General features: G+C 35.6%; 1 protein-coding gene across 1 annotated transcript; it reads right to left on the reverse strand.

Moving 5' to 3' along the window:
- Positions 1-958: 958 nt before the first annotated feature.
- On the reverse strand, positions 959-13,288 carry LOC114465225 (transmembrane protein 116). Its single transcript, XM_028450090.1, has 13 exons — positions 13,169-13,288; positions 12,079-12,250; positions 11,945-11,988; positions 11,747-11,810; positions 8,806-8,937; positions 6,583-6,687; positions 5,885-5,934; positions 5,671-5,790; positions 5,536-5,581; positions 4,507-4,578; positions 4,252-4,405; positions 3,046-3,131; positions 959-1,331 (listed from the first exon to the last, which is right to left on the reverse strand). The coding sequence occupies exons 2-13, from the start codon at positions 12,109-12,111 to the stop codon at positions 1,179-1,181; spliced, it is 1,059 nt and encodes a 352-aa protein (XP_028305891.1). The 5' UTR covers positions 12,112-12,250; positions 13,169-13,288; the 3' UTR covers positions 959-1,178.
- Between the last annotated feature and the right edge of the window lie 6,157 nt (positions 13,289-19,445).

The raw sequence follows: 19,445 nt of genomic DNA on the forward strand, positions 1-19,445 counted from the left end.
CAGTGATGATAATGATATCAACTGTCAAAGGACTTACAACTAGTTTACAGCCATGGGGTTAATTATTAGCAGTAAAACATTACAAATATCTGGGACACGACTGAGGATTTAAGGATAAGGAAATTATAATCAGGGCAACACATGGGTGAGGTTGCTTTTCATCTTATTAAAAGGTCTAACATTGGTTAAAAACAGCTGAAATGTGCACAAATGTATCGTATTCATTCCAGCTTTGACGCATGGAAGTGCTTGGTGTAATGAAAAAGTCATCAGATCAGATGAAGAAACTAGAGAATGATGTATCCATTGGGCCTTTAGCAAAGATTACTTACATAAGCAACTTATGGGTTAACAAACGGACACGCTAGCTTAGAGATGACAGAGTTCAGACTATCGTTTCATGACTGTGTGTGTGTGTGTTTGAACTTATTATCAGACAGGCCTTGTGTGTGAACTTGGTTGCACAAGCAACGCAGAGTACACAGCACGTTGAATAAAGTGTGCAGCAGTAACTCAGCACACCTCTGCTCCCACGTGACTGAACTCCTTTAAGAGTGTGTCACGTGTGTCTGAAATCACATAAAAGAAGGACCCATCCCTGGTGCTGTTGTATTGTATTGAATGTTGAATATTGTGTTTGTTGGTTTTCGTTGCAATGTTTGTTGAAGAGTTTTTTTCATGATCCCAAACTCCGCCCCTCTCTACATGAGCAGTTTGATTTTTGCCTTTTTTTAATCTCTTCTTCCTTCACATTGTTTCATATTTCTCATCTAAGAAACGGAGCGCTGCTCTTGTGGCTGCTCTCCACCACTCCCGTACCTGTTCCTCATGTTATTGTCTCTCATGTTTCTTGGCTGTTTCTTGGATGTAGCTAAAGCTGAATTGTCCCCCGGGGACAAATAAAGTTTTCTGAATCTGAACAAGAAAGTTTTACATATTGTTTTGAACTCGGAGCAGATTCGATGCACGGGTAAACACTTTAATGATCTAAAAAAATAAACTTTTTAAGCACAGGTGACAAAATGAGTTCATAATTACATGAAAAATGAATGCAAAAGTATATACATATATATTTAAAAAGTGGAATTCTAAAATCCATTCAGTCCTTCTTATTCTCAAACAAAGTCAAAGTCAGCCTCTTTAAAGTGAACGCAGTGAATAGAAATCTTCTGCAATGATCAGAAGGAGCTCCTCAGTGACTCATCAAAAAAGGCGATGTTCCTGTGTGTCACTAGCGGCGAGTTCTCTCCTAGAACAGCCGCCCTGAAGTTTGGTCGTCTCCAGGCGTAAACCATGCTGTTCAGGAATCCTTGCAGTGACACAGTGGAGGCCTGAAGAAAACACGAGCAAATTGAAAAAAAAAAATGCAACTCCATCACGAGATTATATAGAAAAATTATAGCGGATGCACAGCAAATGGTTGGGGCCAGGCAACTGTCGGCAAAATAAGGCAATTCAGAGCAGCTGGCAGGATGAAAGAAGGTCAACATCTAATGTGTATTTTACATCAGTTGAGACTTCAACTCACAACTTCTGTCACAGATGATGCTTTATCTGACTGATTTAATTAGTACGAGACAACGCTACAAGTGTTTAAAAGTTTGTCATAAATCTTAAAACTATGTCATGATGGAACAGCCGCTATGTCAGGGGTTCTCAACCTTGGGGTCAGGTCCCCATTTTGGGTCGCAAGACACTAGGAGGGGGTCGCCAGATGCCTCTCAAGAAATAAAGAATTTTTTTTTTAATAATTTGAGCCCATTTTTTTTTTTTTTTGCTGTTTTTACACTTTTTCTGCAAAACCATACTTGCCATATTTTAAGCTATTTTCATCACATTTTTTCTACATTACTCCCATTTATGCCACTTCACATTTTTTCCACTTTCAAGACATTTTCAGCACTTTTCACCACTTTCCCCACCTTATGTTGACACATTATTGTCACTTTTAACTAATTTTCATCATATTTCATACTTATTTTTTTTTTTTGCCAATTTAATCATATTCATGCCCATTATTTGCCAGTTTAAACTAATTGTTCTTACTTTTTAAATTATATTAGCCCAACCGCCCGTCCCCCCATTTCTGCCACTTTTAAACCAATATTGACACTTTGAACCCTTTTTTACCACTTTTTCTGTCCATTTTTGGAAACTCTAATTTGCATTATTTAATGCATTGCTGTCTTAAAAAAATTGCACTTCTTGTAGCGTTGACCTTTGACAGCATGACAAGAGAAATAATAATAATAATAATAATAATAATAATTTGCATTATTTAACCAATTTCTGTGGTTTTTAAAATTCTGTTTCACCAATTTTTCCAACATTTTTGGTTACTTTTAACCCATTTTATTTCTGATTAAAACAAGGATTTATATCTTTGAGATAACTATATATGGCTCAAATTATAATAAACTTCCTGTATAACAATATATATTATTCAGATCAATAAAACAATGTGGTTATCACAGATTCTTAGAACAATGGACCATTATATTATTTTGTTGACTTTATGGATGGCCCCAAAAAAGCTCTCCCCTTTATTGAATGTGGTTAGCAAAAAATAAGCATGAATTATGGTGAAAATAGGTTCAAAGTGACAATAATGGGTCAACATATGTAACAATAGGTGGAAAATTGGTGGAAAGGGTTTATAAAGTGGGCAAAATGTGCAGAAAAGGCATTGAAATTTAATGGAGAAGTGACAGAAATGGGAGTAATGTAGCAAAAATGCATTAAAAGGAGCAAAAATATGGTAAGAAAAAGTGATGAAAATAGGTTCAAATTTGTCAAGATTCATGTAGAAAAGGGTAAATAGAAGGACAGATGGGCATCTGGTGACCCCTCCCAGTGTCTCACGACTTAAAATGAGGTCCTGGCCACAAGGTTGAGAACCCCTAACTTATGGGACAATTGGCCTGTTTTGCAGCTGAGGCAATCTGGGACGGGAGTGGAACTTTGCGTAAAATGTGGTGGTTTTTCACTCATGGGAAGAAGACAAAAGAAGATCATGCATGAGGTGCTAATAATTGTAAAACTCACCTGAATAATGTAGAGCCAAAATAAGCTGTTCTGTTTAATAGTGCTGATCCCTATCATCAGAGTGGACAGCAGAATGAGAAGGAGAGCTAAAAGAAAAAGGAAACAGAAGTTTTGTCTGTACCTCCTGCTTATATACAACACCATATATAACACGTGATTGTATGTTAGCTCGGCAGATTTTCACTTCTGAAAGAAAGCATTCAAATATGTACATGGGTTTGTTTTTAGTATGTTGAATTCATTTTTAATGGGATGCACGGTGGCAAACCATCGGTTCCCACTCAAATTCAAGAAATCCAAAATGGCCACCATCAGTATAGCCAATTTGGATATTTTGTCATAACTTTAGTTCTAGTTGACATAGAAGCATGATTTCAGTGGCGAATTATAGGTTCTTAGGGTCAAGGAATTCAATAAAATATATTAAAATACTAAAATACCGTAAATTGTACTCAGAGCAAGACCCAAGATTGCTGCCATCCGTATTGCGAATTTCAATCTTAGCATACCTTTGGTTCTGTTAAACATGGAAACATGATCTTTGTGGAAAAAAATAGGTTTTTGGGGACAAGGATTATCATGAAATAGCTTAAAATACTGTATATTGCACCCAGAGCAAGATATTTGATGGCCACCACAACGTTTTACAGAATTGTACAAATTGTGATTTCTTTGCAGCCATAACTGTGTATGACAAAGATGCCTTTTAACAATTTGATTTAAATCCCCATCAAAACATGAATTGACATTTATCTAATATCTATCTATCAGGAAGATTATATCCATTGTGATCCTGGTGCATCCATGCAAGTATCAATCTGATGATGTGTTTATTTTGCAGCAGTTGACAAGATGTACAATGATTAAACTCAAACTTTTGATGTAGACATCTGATTAATGAACGTAACAAATGCTTCAATTCTTTTCAGGAAGATACGCGGGGATGGTTCCATAGACTGTGTGTCAAAGAGCATGCCTAATTAACCTTAGACTGGCCTAATACAACCTAGCAAGCTAATTGGAGTGATGGCAACTAAGAGAATAAAGCTTGACAGTCATCATACTGCTCATCTATCAACGACGCTGTGAATTTGTAGTGTTTCTGTGAGAGAACTGTTGGTTTGCCTGCGTGGATCCCATTAAAAATGGATTTAGCATACTCAAAAAACTGTGTCTGTGTGTGTGTGTGTGTGTGTGTGTGTGTACCTGGTGTCCAACAGAACAGGATGACCAGCACTCTATTCCTTGTTGTAGCAAAAACAACTCTGTATGTTGTTTGTGAATGTTGAAATCCCTCCACAGGGAATAGTCTTGCCTGTTCTCGTGTTGCGTACCATTTACTGACTTTATAGTAAATAACCTGAAAAAAAAAACAAGAAAACAAATCCCTTTGGCTTTAGAATAGTAGCTTCATGGTGTTGGTTTGTTATTAGATGAGGTTTTTATTAATATTAGACTCACAGAGCAGGTGATCATCACAGGTATCACTATGATAAAAAGGAACGCTTGGATGAAAATGTCATGGATTCTCTCCTGTAAAAGTTAAAGAACCAGTACAAAAATGGTGAGACACTGATGTGATGATGACAGTTTGTTTTTGTTTTTTCTAGAGCAACTTTTATCACAGCAGGGCAAAAAAATGTGATTATATCTGATCAGAGAGTCACATTATTAACATTCATTTCAGCATTTAGAATAATGACCAATGTGAGTATTAACACAGGAGAGAACAAAGAGCTTTATCATTTTGTTTGTATTTTTGTTGTTTTTTGATTCATTTTGTATATTTCTGTTATAATTTTGTAAATTTTTCTCAAATTTTGTCCTCTCTTTGTGTTTTCTTTTTAGTCATTTTGTGTATTTTTTTGTTGTTTCGTGTGTTTTTGTTGTCATTTGGTTTATTTCTATTTCATTTTTGTTGCGTTTTTGGATTCCTTCTGTGCATTTTCATTGTAATTTTGTACATATTTCTCCATTTTTCTGTAGTTTTTTTGTGTATTTTTGTGTGTTTTCTATTGTCATCGTCATATTTTTTTTGTTTTTGTTTTTGTGCATTTTCAGTTATTGATTTTTATGCAGTTTTATGAGTCATTTTTTGTACCGGTATTTTTGTAGTTTTGTGTGTTTTTCTTTCCTTTTTGTGTATTTGCAGTTCTTGATTTGTAGTTGTCTAATGTGTTTATGGAGTACCGATTCTTTTGTGTATATTTGTTGTAACTTTTTGTGTATTTTTTAAAGTGTGTTTTTGTGTATATTTCTGTCGTTTTATGCAGGTTTTGGAATTGTTTTGTGTATTTTTGTCCATGTCTGTTTTATTGTGATGTTTGTTTTGAACAATCTGATTGGCCTGTTCTCCTTTTGCGCTGCATTTTGTTTCCACTTATGACTCACACTATATGTTAACATATATTCATTCATTTAAAGTTTTCTGACGGTTCTACAAAGTAAAAGGGTGAACCGATCATTAAAAACATTTAGTTTTCCACTCACATCATCGGAGCAGGAATCCCTCCACACGTGCAAGAACAAAATACAACTGACACAAATGACAGAAATGAGTTAGAAGATGATTTTTGTTTCTTATCTGAATCAGAGTGTGACTCTGCACTTTTTGTGCTGACTCACCTCGTGCAGTATGAGATCTTTTCAGGAAGAAGCACCACTCTGGTTGACATTGGGATGAACAGAGCAGCTTTGAAGAAAGGTGTGAGCACGTAGGCGAAGTATATCGCCATTGGGATCAACCTGTGACATTTACAGAAACAGAAAGACATCAATGATGCACTAAACTAAAGAGATGGAATGTGTAAACTGTATATTCATTTATTGTTAAACTTACCACACCAAGGCAAACACGTAGGAACTGTCTATCTTTGTCACACACTGTCTCTGCAAACCCAAACAAGAGATAACTTTATATTTACTTGCTTTTCTTTCCCTTTCTTTTATTCTTTCCTTTTCCAATTTTTTTCTTCTCTTTTTTTCCTTTTTTTTCTCTTTTTCCCCCTCTCTCTTCTGAGATTACTGAGAGAAAAAAAATGCATTGATGTGTTTTTTTTTTTTTTTTTTTTTTTTTTAATAATAAATTAATGAAACTAAATCTGTGTATGGTTTGTTATTGGGTTACACATGAATGGCGTTTTTATGTTTTGAAGTCAAAATGAGAAAATGGCAAAATCGTAATCTGTGAACCCTTCGTTCTTTGGTTATTCCGTTTTAAAACCACATCAAAATAACATAAACAGTGTGGTTATTTTGTTTTACTGATTTAAAACCAAAACAGAAATACAGAAAAAACGACAAACAGATAAGCAGAATTTTTCAGTTTTTTTTTTTTTTTTTGCACCTCTACACAGGGTTCAACGGGAAAGACTTGTGAGGGACGGTGATGTGTTCAGGGACAACTCGCAAAACTGCCTAAACTAAACTTCAATGACCCTCATGTTTTTGTGCATTTCTGATTTTTGTTTTAAATCAGTAAAACAAAATCACCAGCGATCGAACCAAACACCGAATAAAACAGAAGAATGCATCTACCTGTCTTTGTTCATCATCGACCGGTCTTTCTCTCCAACCTTGGAAGACCTTCTTTGACTTCCACGCATACACAACCACAAGTGAGAATGAAACAAAATAAAATGTCTGAAACAGAAAGAAAAACAAGGAACAACTCATTTAAATAAAGGAAGCACAAGGGTTGCATTTCTGCTCTTCAGCAAGAAGTGGGATTTCCCAGGATTCTTTGTAAACTAGCCTGGTGTTTTCTACGGGCATTCCAGCGAAATATTTGGTTGACACTTGGTTAATGTGAGTCTCTGAATTTAAACCTCTTTGCAACTGTTAATGTCAGAGATGGGCCACTTATCACTGCAGGGGTCAGAATATGTTATTATTTGATCCAAGGGTCACAATATCATCATTCATGTCAGCATATAGAAAAATGACCAATTTGTTCATTAACACAGGAAATTATTTGTGTATTTTGGGTATTTTTGTATAATATTCCCTCATGTATTGTGTTTTTGGAGTCATTTTGTTCATTTTTGTTGTAATTTTGTCCATTTTAAGTGTTTTTGAGTCATTTTGTGGATTTTTGTTGTCATTTTGTTTATTTTTCATTCAATTTTTGTGTTTTGGATTCATTTTGTGTGTTTTTGTTGTCATTTTGTATTTTTCCCTTTCATTTTAAGTATTTTGGCGATATTTATTGTCATTTTGTACATTTTTGTTGTTATTTTGTATATTTTTCCTTTCACTTTTTGTGTTTTAGAGTATATTTACTTTGGGAGTTAAGCTATTTTTTGTATATTCTTGTTGTTATGTATATTTTTTTGATTGTTTTTTTAATTGTCTTGTGGGCAATATTGCAGAGATTTTGTGTATTATTTGATGTACTTTTGTGCATTTTTTGAATCATTTTTGTGTGACCTGATTGATTGTTTGGAAACCTCAATAAATAAACTGACTAAAGGAGAACAATAAAAGACAAGACAGGAAAAAAAAATCTGAATTTGTGAAGTCTTAAAAGAACAACTTCAGACATCCAGCTTTATGGGGACAGCTCTTATGAATTTTTATGGGAACATTTTTATTGCTTGGTTTAGTGTGACTGAGATAAGCTACTTGTACAAAAATAGCAACAGTTTTATATGAGAACATTGTGTTTACAGAAAGTAAACACTATTGCATGCGTGTCCAGACACTGTACATCTGTACTGTACTAACTCTGTGAGGCCGCCAAAAGTACACGCACAAAATGATAAATGCTTGAAACAACAGCAGTTACACAAAAATGAAACAAAATACACAGAAATGACACAAAACACACAATATACAAAATAACAGCAAAAGGTTACTTCAAATACACACCAAATGACTAGAAAAATACATCTAAATTACAATACATATATATATATATATATATATATATATATATATACGCAGTCAATACTACACAAAAATGACTCTAAAACACAAAATAACAACAAAAATACAGAGAATGACAGAACAACACGACAACAAAAACATAGAAAAGTAACAGAAAATATACAAAATAACAGCAGAAAATATTCAAAAATTACTAGTAAAATACACAAAATGGCTTCCAATTACACAGGAATGACTCCAAAAACACAAAGAAAAAAATACAGAAAATGACAGAACAACATGACAACAAAAATTAAAAAAGGAGAGAAAAATATACAAAAACACTAGAAAAAATACAGAAAATTAAGAGGAAAAAAATAAATAAAAACAGCAGAAAATCCACAAAATGACTTCAAAAATCCACAGAATGACATAAAAACATAAAACATAAACATCTGTGATGGAGGATATCAATTTTCAGGCTTTAATATTCAGATTGTATTCCCCAATTGTAAATACAATTATTAGTGAAAATATGCATAATAAAAAATAAATTGTAAATATAACTAATGCTCCAAAAGATAATTTTTCCACTTCTTATAGTGATTCTAAAAATAGACCTCAGCTAATCCCAACAGTGCTTTAAATAGATACCTCAAAGTGAATGTTTTAAACATAATATTACATGTAAATCTTGAAGCTCTCACTCCCAGGCTCATATAACTTACTTAACTGGTAGAACAACATAGCACATTCTCAGTGACTCGGGAAAATACCGATGAGATAATGATTCAACCATTCCCATCAATTTAGATATGACAGCTTTAAAGTGAAACCTTTAACCCCCAAACAACAATAAAACAGACATTCACCAGCAGAGTATTGGTAACTCACCAGTGACAATGGAAGGCTGAACTGGCAAAGGAGTACACTGTAGTTACTGGGAATTTTGTTTATAATGCTGGTGCACAACAGGATTACAGCAGCCAGGAGGTCGGCCAGAGAAAGCTGTACCAGGAGGTGAACCTACATGAAAAACACATTATTTTTAATACATAAAATGACATATAAACGACCGGTCAAAAGTTTTATGTAGAACACCCTCATCTTTCCAGTTATTTATAGAAATTCAAGTCATGCAAGTCCAATGAATAGCTTGAAATGGTACAAAGGTAAGTGCTGAACAGCCAGAAGTGTAAAAAAAAAAAAAAGGTTTGGTTACCCAAAACTGAAAATGAAGGTTGAATCAGCCTTGAAAGCTGGTGCTACTAATTTCTACAGTTCCAACTTTTCTATATTACGTCCAACTCCCTCTGTCTGCATAAAAGCAGTGTTAGAACACAGTACTGTGGTACCAGACCCTCATGAGCATCAGGTTACCAGTATTGTTCATGAATTTGATGATTTCTTTTTCAACTCAAATTGCTTATTTGTTTTTTTTGCTTTCATTTCAGAGTGCAATGACACAATAAAAAAAAAATAATTTTCAGTGTGTGGTGTGGTGTTCTAAAATGTTTGACATGTACATATTATCATTATCATCATTAGAACCCATTATTTAATCAACCTGGTTCATCAAATTGAGATAAACAATCTCTTGGCTCATATAGTTACATACCAATAGCTTTAACACATGATTATATTAACACAGACATAAACATTACAAATGATTTAATTTCCAGAATTAGTTAAAAATGAAATGTGTGCACTCATGATGCCTTAATAAAATGAAATTTCTCTTGGACTTAAATACATTCAGAGAAAGAAGATTTTGGAGTAAAATGCTCCAAAAACCCAAAAACATTCTTCACTATTTCTGTTATGATCATCTATACAGTAAAAATCCCTACAGTCCTGAGAAAGGAGAATGTAGGCTGTGTTATTCAGGATTAAAAGAGATGATATATAAGATATACACACTAATAAAGCATTAAAAAACAATAAACAAGGATAAAGATATAGATAAAGTGCCTTCATATGCTTTTCCTTTAGGACAAATTCCACAGAACTGTAAGGTTGATTATCAGAGCTACGCAGATGACGCACAACTATGAGTAAACCCAGATGACTACGGTCCCATTGAGGTGTTGTGTGACTGCTTAGAAAAGGTAAACTGATGAATGAGTGAAAACTTCCTTCAACTATATCATGATCAGATGGAGGTGATTGTCTTTGGTAACAAGGAAAAGAGGACTGCTGTCAGCGAGTGTCTTGAGTCTCGATCTTTAAAAAAAGTGTCAATTTGTATGACTGCCGTACGAACAACCCCGGGTGCTATTGGTAAGGTTACTGAAGTACATGTACAGTACGTAGCGTCTTAGGGTTAGGTTTACGGTAAGGTTTAGTCCTAGTCACGCGACTTAAACTGTAAAATGACTGACCTATCACGTGACCTGAACTGGTCAAATAGAGGCGCTGCGTACGGATAGAATGTCGGTATATTAATATGGCAACCGTACGGATAGAGACTGCCTTCTTTAAAAGCTAAAGACCAAGTCAAAAACCTTGGTGTTCTGATTGACTCAGATCTTACATTCAGCAGTCAGATCAAATCTATCACAAATACAGCTTCTACCACCTAAAGAACATCTCCAGAGTGAAAGGTTTAATGACTCAGAAAGATCAGGAGAAACTGGTCCATGCTCTTATCTCCAGCAGACTGAACTATTGTAATGGTCTTCTGACAGGAATCCCCCAAAAGAGCATCAAACATCTAGATCTGGTTCAGAACGCTGCAGCTCGGGTCTTAACCAGAACAAAGAGGTCAGAGCACATTACTCCAGTTTTAAAGTCTTTACACTGGCTCCCAGTCAGCCTCAGAATAGACTTTAAAGTTCTGCTGCTGGTGTATAAATCTGTGAATGGGTTTGGTCCAGAATACATCAGTGACATGTTAGTCAGATATGAACCCAGCAGGTCTCTCAGATCTATGGACACAGGTCAGATAGTGGAGCCCAGAGTTCACAGTAAACATGATGATGCTGTGTTTAGTTGTTATGCTGCAAAGAAGTGGAACAAACTTCCAGCAGAGCTGAAGTTAAAGACTCTTTTTCTCTAGTGTGTAGAACTGAGAGGGAGATTTTTAATCATATTATTGCTCATTTCATGTTTTTACTGCTGATTTTAAATGTTTTTATGGATTTTGAAGCTGTTGAATGTTTTCTGTTTCACTTTTTGATCATGTAAAGCAGAGTCACAACACAGTGGTATGCTGTGAGAGATCATCAGTTGTACCGTGTGAAATTATTCAGTCTCGCTTAATTATTCTTATAAACATTTTTGAAATTTAATTAATTATTGTCTGCAAATATGCCATCGTGCTGCTGTCAGCTCCTCCGTGTCCCAAAGCGCAGAGACATAATAATAATAATATATTTATACAATGTACATAATATATAAATATATAATTATATAATATAAAAAATACATCATAAAACAAAACAATATTTAACAGAATAATGTTCAATTGTAGTTCTAATCATATTTAATTTTTTTTTTTTTACTTTTATCCCTCTCATCCATATCAAGTATATAAAATATGAAAGATGACAAAAACATGTTTTTCTTGATTTGTATTCAAGACACTTTGATAATTAAGAATGATAGCATATTGTTAATAAAGGCTGCAAAGTGTCATTTTTTTTACATTTTCAATTGGTGGTGTGCCATGGGATTATTTTCAATGAAAAGATGTCGGTTGAAAAACACTGATGTACAGCACATTGAATTGCCTTGTGTGTGAAATAAGCTATACAAATGAATGTGCCTTGCCTTGCGTTGCCTTCATCTAAAGAGAAAGTATTAGTTTGAACTCCATCCAAACAGTGTGACTCACCTGTTCATTCAGACGCCTCCATCGAACAATGGAAACCACAAGGACAGAAAAGCTCCCGATTACACTGTAGAAAAGAAAAATACACAATAAAATCACTGTGAGGAAACATTGCTAAAAACTGCTCCAAAAAATATAAAGGTGTTTAAACGCTCATAATCCCACCTGGAAAAGAATGATATAATAAAGAAAGTGACTTACCTGGGAATGAGAAGTGCAATGTAAACTTTAGAGAGAATGTTGATCTGAAATGTATCAAAAAATACAAATAAAACTGAAACGGTGCACAATATTAATTAATCAAACAAAACCTCAGCACTGAGTCTAACTCCTACCTGTTGTCCACTCAGAGTCCCATTGAGTTCCATGACAGCGAGTCCCAGTCACATTTATCGTGTGAATAACAGAGATTTGCTCCCATAACAAGCCTTTGTGTGAGTGTGCTGTCTTTTTACTGCAGGATTCCATAAAGTCCTCATCTGTCACATGCTGCAGTTTAGACTCCACCTACAGAGTGAAGGCGTTCACACAGAACTGTACTTTACACAATAGGGTTTTTCAATGAGCTTTTTGGCAAGAAAGTGAAAGCAGAAACATTTCTTCCTTTTATAAATAAAACAACTACAGCAGAAGTGGGCAAACGTTAGCCTCCTTTGCCAAATTTTGTACAGTAAATGCACAAAATGACATTAAAAATACATGAAATGACAACGAATGTGCACAAAAAATAACTGAAAAAGATTCAAAATGACAATAGTAAATGGGTGAATCCAGCACCACAAATACACCCAGCAGAATACACATCTAAAAGGAAGACTCCCAAAACACACAAAAGACAATTAAATCACACAGAAAACAAGAAAAATTACTCCAAAAGTACACAAAACACCAAAAATATCCAAAACAATATGAAAAAAAGTATTCCAAAGAATCAAAAAAAATGATTCCAAAACATGCACACGTGCGTGCTCACACGTATGTGGTTTAAGAGACCAATTTTTTACTCTATCTGCAGGACACAAATCTGAGTTCAGAATGACACATCACAGGCTGACGGGGATGTGGTTTGTGAAAGAAACAGTGTTCATGAGGCCTGTTTGCATGTAACACAACACAAACCAGGTAACGGTATGAGAGGACTGACAAACATTACAAGGTCTACATGAATACAATACTACTTTTAATCACTTAAAAAACCCTTTTAAAGACACTCCAATCCTCCTTTTTTAATCTATTTTCATTCTCAGTGGTCTTTAAATTGTTGTTATGAAGTTTTTAGCCAAAATAACAAAACCTGTGTCATTTTCCAAAAGTGAGTCAGTTGCACATTAGCAATGCGCCTGTGAGTCGTGGGTGGAGGCGGTGCTGCTGTACACTTACAGAACAGCACGCAAGTACTCACAGGGTTTAAAGCACTAAACTTACCTTTGATGGGGCCGATGTATCTCCAGACATGCAACGCTTTGTCCTTCTTCAGTCTTACGTGATATCGTGCATCACAGATTGGGTCTAGTCTGGCTTGCCTCACTGTAAAATATCATGTCAAGTCAGTCCTTCAAATATACAGCATTATCAGAACTCATTTTATAGCTGTAGCCTAAAAAGGACACAGCTTAAAGCTGATATCCAGAGTTTTTGCAATTGAGAAATCTATGTTTATGTATGATTCTTTTGAAATGCAAAAAAATAACTAGTCTTTTACTATGGTCTACTGCCAGTGGTCATTCATATACATTAAAGGTGCAGTCTGCAACTCTTATAAAAGTGAGTTTTTGTCATATTTGCTAAAGCTGTCACTATGTAAGGACAGCTTTACATGAAACTAGCAGTTTGTGTGAAAACAACAGGCTCAATGAGCCCCCCCTGCTGCTCCTACAGCCTTTGACAGAATACACCAAGACCGAGCAAAAAGAACTAATCGGAGGCAGGATTGTGTTTGAAGGGATGTCTGACAGCTGTTGCTCACAGGCCCCACCTTGCTGCTGCTGCTGAGGTGTGTGCACATAGAGAGAGAGAAGCGCTGCAGTAATATGCTTTGAACAGAGCATATTACAGAGTTATATTACTGTGATGTTGCTGTTAGACTGACTTCAGCTGTTAGCTCCTCTGACGGAGGGACTTTGGAAAGTTTGGAGGCAGGGCAAGAGAGCAGCGGGGAGAGAGGGATCTGAGGGTTGCGGACTGCACCTTTAATGTATGTAAGTCCCTTCTTCATCCTGTAGAAATATATATATATATATATATATATAGGTAAATATGACTTTGGCTCTTACCTGACCCATAGACCTATATCAATGTGACCTTATGTTCCGCGATGCACGAGCAGATAAGTAGAGGCGTGGCTTCTGGTAGATTGCAGAGGCAGTGAGAGGAAGTGAGGCTGTTGAGGGCAGGACATCAAGACGTCCTCTCAGAAACTCCGGATATCAGCTTAAGCTAGAGACGATGCTGAAGTTTGCTTCCAGCTTCCATTAGGCAGTTAGAGGAAGAGCAACGCTGACATTTGCTTCAATCTTAGACCACAGGGGTATTCCAGACAGTTCGACAAACAGACGGTCTAACCCTGAACTCTGGGTATCGGTTCCAGTCACAGAGCAGCTGATCTGAATTATGGACATTTTAAATATTGAACTTAATACACGTTAAACAAATCATGCTTGTATACCAAAAAAAAAAAAAAAAAAAAAAATCAAATAAACAGACACCATTGACCCCTAAATAATAAGGAATAAATTAGTAATCTGAACATAAATTGTATTGCTTTAAATCACCAGTAAATGTCCTCTTTAAGTACAATAACTTATCTTTGGATTTGTAAATATAAAATATCTTCTAATTAAACAAATAGTTAGATATAAATTTTAACTTTTGCTTATGCATTGACCCTTTGTGCATCTTTATTTTTGATGAGCTCATGTTTGACCCTGACAATCACTAATGTTTTACATATTATAACAAGAGTAGACATATGCAGCCAAGCACAGCCAAGGAGGAGAAACACTACATAACATGTAATAAAAATGCTGAGAAAAACTACATTCGAGGTCCAGGAGTGAACCGACCCTACGGCCCACAGCTGTGTTTTAGATGAGTGCCTGTTCTTCTATTGACTTGATATTGTTGATTTATTTTCTGTTCGTCTGAAATACATTGATTGATTGATTGATTCAGCAATCAAAATCCTCTGACTATGTCTCTCTGGATGTAATCTCAGGTACTGAACCCAAGAGTTAGCTCGAAAACCCTAACACAAGCCTGCTGAATTTTGCGCCTTGTGTGTACAATTGGCGGGTGATTGTATATATTTTCCCGGAAACGTGCAATGACACACGTCTTGGGCTGCATCCAAATAGTCCTTCCTATCTCCTTTCCTATCCACTTTTCCATAACTTTGTGGATGACGTCACGGGGTTAGGAAAGGTGTTAGGAGAGGAGTAAGGAAAAGGCCATTTATTTTGACAATCGGACAATTATACTTTTTATTTAAAGTTGTTTAAGGCATATTATTGCATCGGTAACTTGGTGTGCGTGTCCCTTTAAATGTTGTTGCCGCAATGAATTAAGAGTCAGCATCATGTGGTCTCCTTTGGTAAAGAATGCATCAGTGTTTCCTCGGCTAAAGGGGGTTATAAAGGAAACATTGAGCCTCCTTTCTTCAGCTTAAAGAGAACTTGGACGATCTTTATCATGACACCACTTAAACACTTTCGTTAAGGAAAAGTGGATAGGAAAGGAGAAAGGAGGAACTATTCGAACACAGCTTTGGTCTCACAAACACATCCTACCTTGTGTGAATGTCAGAAAGGCAGGGGGTTGGCCATAACATCAGAACAACTATATCAACTGATAACACTAGAAACTAAGTAATCATTTATAAAGACCATCAAAATTGGTTCCTCAACCCGATTGACACACACACACCTGTGCATTTGCAGCAATAAAATGTCCCATTATTGACTGAATGCACAGAGTCTGCCCGCGCATAGACCAAATTTTAGTGTCACATGAAGGACAATAGAAAACAACAAAAATGACAAAAGCACACAAGATAGCAAAAATAAAATAAAATAATTTGAGTCCAAAGAAGCACATGACAACAAAAAAAAAAAAACCCAAAAAAGGGAGAAAAGTATACAAGATTAATTAATTGATTCATGAGTCACAACACAAATGACCTGCCAATAACATCCAACAATGTAAATACATCAAACAGAATCCATGCAGGTACAACAACAGATTCATTCAAGATGACTCTTAAAACAAAAACACACAATGTGACTCAAAAACCACACAAAATAGCAACAATAGAAACACACGAGAAACAAAAGAAAAACAAAAAACACTAGGGAGAAGAAATGTACAAGACGACTCCCAAAAAACAAAAAAGACAAAAATGATTGAATACATTAAAAAAAACACGCAAAAACTTTGTTTCCTGTGTTACGTCTCAGATTGGTCATTATTCTAAATGCTGACATAAATGTTGATAAACACATTTTGTGGCTCCCGCTGTGATAGAAGTTGCCCATCGCTGTGCTAGAATATATGACATTGAAACAAATCTTAGGTATTATTCAGATATTACAGAAGGACACATGAACGTTGTGTCATGCTCGAGCATGCACAACTCAGGAGTCAAAGTTCAAATAAAGAATCTTTTAATAACAAGGTAACAACGTAAAATCACTCTCACAGAGGAAAAATAGCCGTAACAAAGGCAAGGCCAAAGTATCAAATCATATTAGGCACAACCATGGCAAAATGAAGCAAAGTATCAAAGGAATACAAAACCTGACCTGATGAAGAACATGAAACCTGAAACATGTAATAAACGCTGGTTCTCTGACTACACACAAAAAGACGAACTGGCACCGGACAAAGGGAGACACAGACTATTTATACATGAGGTAAGGGAACACAGGTGGAACCAATCAGTGTTAACAATCACACTGGAGGGAAATCACACAAAGGGAGGAAGTCAGGATCTGAAATGAGAGGGAAGAGATGAGTATCAAAATAAAACAGGAAGTGGATGACAAAACAAAGACAAAAAAACTAAACATAACTTAACATAACCTTCTGGACGTGACACGTTGCCACAGGTACATAATCCCATAATGCACCACTAGAAGTCTCTGATCAACTAGAACTGCCATGTAGTTGTTTTGTGTAACTGTCCTAATATGTTGTGTTAATACTTCGATAATCAACTATTTGTCCAACAGCAGGCCATATTCATTTTGTATATACTGTATGACTTATTTTATATCATTTTACAGTTGTTTTTTTAAAAAACATTTTGTTTGGAGTATTCTAAGAGAAATAATAAATATTTTGTGTTTATTTATTACAAATGTATATTACTAATTTTATGCATATTGTTTTCAAGGTAAGTATTTTTTATTGTGTTTTTGTTTTTTAAACAAATACATAAAATAAATGGTCGAAGACAACAATACTCAAGTTCTTGTGTGAGGAAATCAGCAGTGGAATGTGATGGAATCTTAGGACTTTTAGGTATAATTCCACCTAAAATGTTGCCCAGAGCGCCAACTTGCTTAGGGACGAAACTAGTTATTAGACCCGTGATTAATTTGCATAAAAACAAATAATTTAATTTAATTCAATTTAATTTAATTTAAAATTAACTTTGAGTTTCCATGTTCCTTCATAGCACACATACGTTTTCTCTGTTAGATATTTGTGTTACAGTGACATCTAGTGGTAAACACCACCTTTGCGAAACAGAAAACGCTTCACTGTTGGAATTTGGTGAACTAAATAAAACAGATAAATAACAAATAAATGAAAAAATCATAAAAAAAATAATTGTATTCACGGATTAATATTGGTGAGATCACATGAACACTTTTTGGTAGCAAAATTAAAGTCTTTCACGGCTGCCAACTCTCACGCATTTGAGTGCCTTCACATGCTCTCACGCCACAATCCTCATATCTCACGCTCAACCAAAAAATTCTTCCGGACTAAAAATATTGATATTATTCATGGTTTCTTCTTTAACCTACTATAATTAGGGTCCAAAGGCCTTAAGGCCGTAGGAACATATTGTTCTTCTATTTATTTACTATTATTATTTTTCCACTCCTGTTTAACCCCTTATCATGCCCAAAGTCTCACCAAAATTTGCACGCACCTCAGGCCTTCTGAGAAACAAGATATTTTGTTGCAATGAAAAAAATTGCTAAAAAAATGCCCGCACGGCGCGCATTATAGACGCCAGAAATATGATGGAACCGCACGACTGGCAGGTTTGTCCGATTCATACGAAATTCGCCACATGTATTCTTGACCCTAAGATGAGCAAAATGTTACATTATGACCACGCCCCAAAACCAAACAGGAAGTCGGCCATCTTTGGTAAAAAAAAAAAATGGCAAAAACACATTTGCGCGAACTAGTCTGAGGAGCTCCATGCGATTCGCTTCAAACTTGACCAGAACAATGGGACCCACTTATTATTAAAAATCACCGAAAGAATTTGCTTGTCTCTAACGGTTTGGTCGTGCGTGCAATACAAACGCAACGCAAAAACGAGCACAAACTGATGGACCCGCACGACCAGCAGGTTTGTCCTATTCATACAAAATTTGTTGCATGTATTCTTGACCCCAAGATGAGCAAGAAGTTAAAAATGACTTTGTACAAAACCAAACCGGAAGTCAGTCATCTTGGGTTAATGGCTTTTTACTTTTGCCCGAACTAGTCTGAGGAGCTTTACTCAATTAACTTCATGGCCAAAACACTTAGGACCCACTGAAGTTTAAAAATCATCGAAAGAATTTCCGTATCTCTAACGGTTTGGTCATGGTGCGACTGGCGCCATTTAGCACGCCATAAAAGGAAAATGCATATAACTTTCAAATGCGAATTTCAAACTACTTCATATTTGAGACACATGATGACTGTCCATCCCTAAACAAGACTCAATGTGAAAATTACCATCATGCTTTGCGTTCTCAGATGGTGCACGCCATAATAGAAAACCGCTATAACCCTCAAATACAAAGTTCAAACATGCTCATATTTGATACACATGGGTTACCGATCCCGACCACTCCTTCGGACCCTACGATGCCACTTATGGCTTTAATTAAATGTCCAATAGCTCTTATTTATCCACAATAAAATACATTCAGGTCAACTTTCTCACAGCCTATTTTTTGGAACAAACAGTTTTAGAACATCTGATTTCAACTTAATCTAAATCAAACAACATCACAAGCAAGTATGTAAGTGTTGCAGCACTAGGGTGTCTGCAGACAAAATCCCTTCTGATTGGTCTCCCTGTTGGGCGGGTGTAACAGGTACGGGGCGGCACCTGGAAACAGCTTAAATGATGTCTGTAAAAGACAAAGAAAACACACTGAGCCGACTGTAGCTGTTCACCGCTCTCTTGCCTCTGCCAGACTCTTTTTTATTAAACAAATGTCTAAATACCAGAACACAATAAATGTTATTTACTTAAGTGCAATTTAAACACTTAGATACGGCACAACATATTAAATCCCATCCCACTTTTCAACATCATCAATATAACCACCAGGTCATTATGGTAAAATTACCTAAATTAGCATTATTGCCACTGTGCAATATTCTCAATGGGAAAAACCCATATCAACTGACAGAAGTACTGGATAAGCACATAACATGTATCTGATGCAAAAGTCTTAATTTTATA

This window comes from Gouania willdenowi, chromosome 6 (assembly GCF_900634775.1).
Source record: "Gouania willdenowi chromosome 6, fGouWil2.1, whole genome shotgun sequence".
Lineage (NCBI taxonomy): Eukaryota > Metazoa > Chordata > Actinopteri > Blenniiformes > Gobiesocidae > Gouania > Gouania willdenowi.

What these genes read in the sequence shown, in the direction of transcription:
- LOC114465225 (XM_028450090.1), bottom strand. Translation starts at nt 12,111, where the DNA reads ATGGAACTCAATGGGACTCTGAGTGGACAACAG. An exon ending in TCGATGATGAACAAAGACAG is followed by an intron (nt 5,935 to 6,582) that starts GTAGATGCATTC and finishes TTGGGTTTGCAG; the next exon opens with AGACAGTGTGTGACAAAGAT. An exon ending in TACGTGTTTGCCTTGGTGTG is followed by an intron (nt 5,791 to 5,884) that starts GTAAGTTTAACA and finishes TAAATGTCACAG; the next exon opens with GTTGATCCCAATGGCGATAT.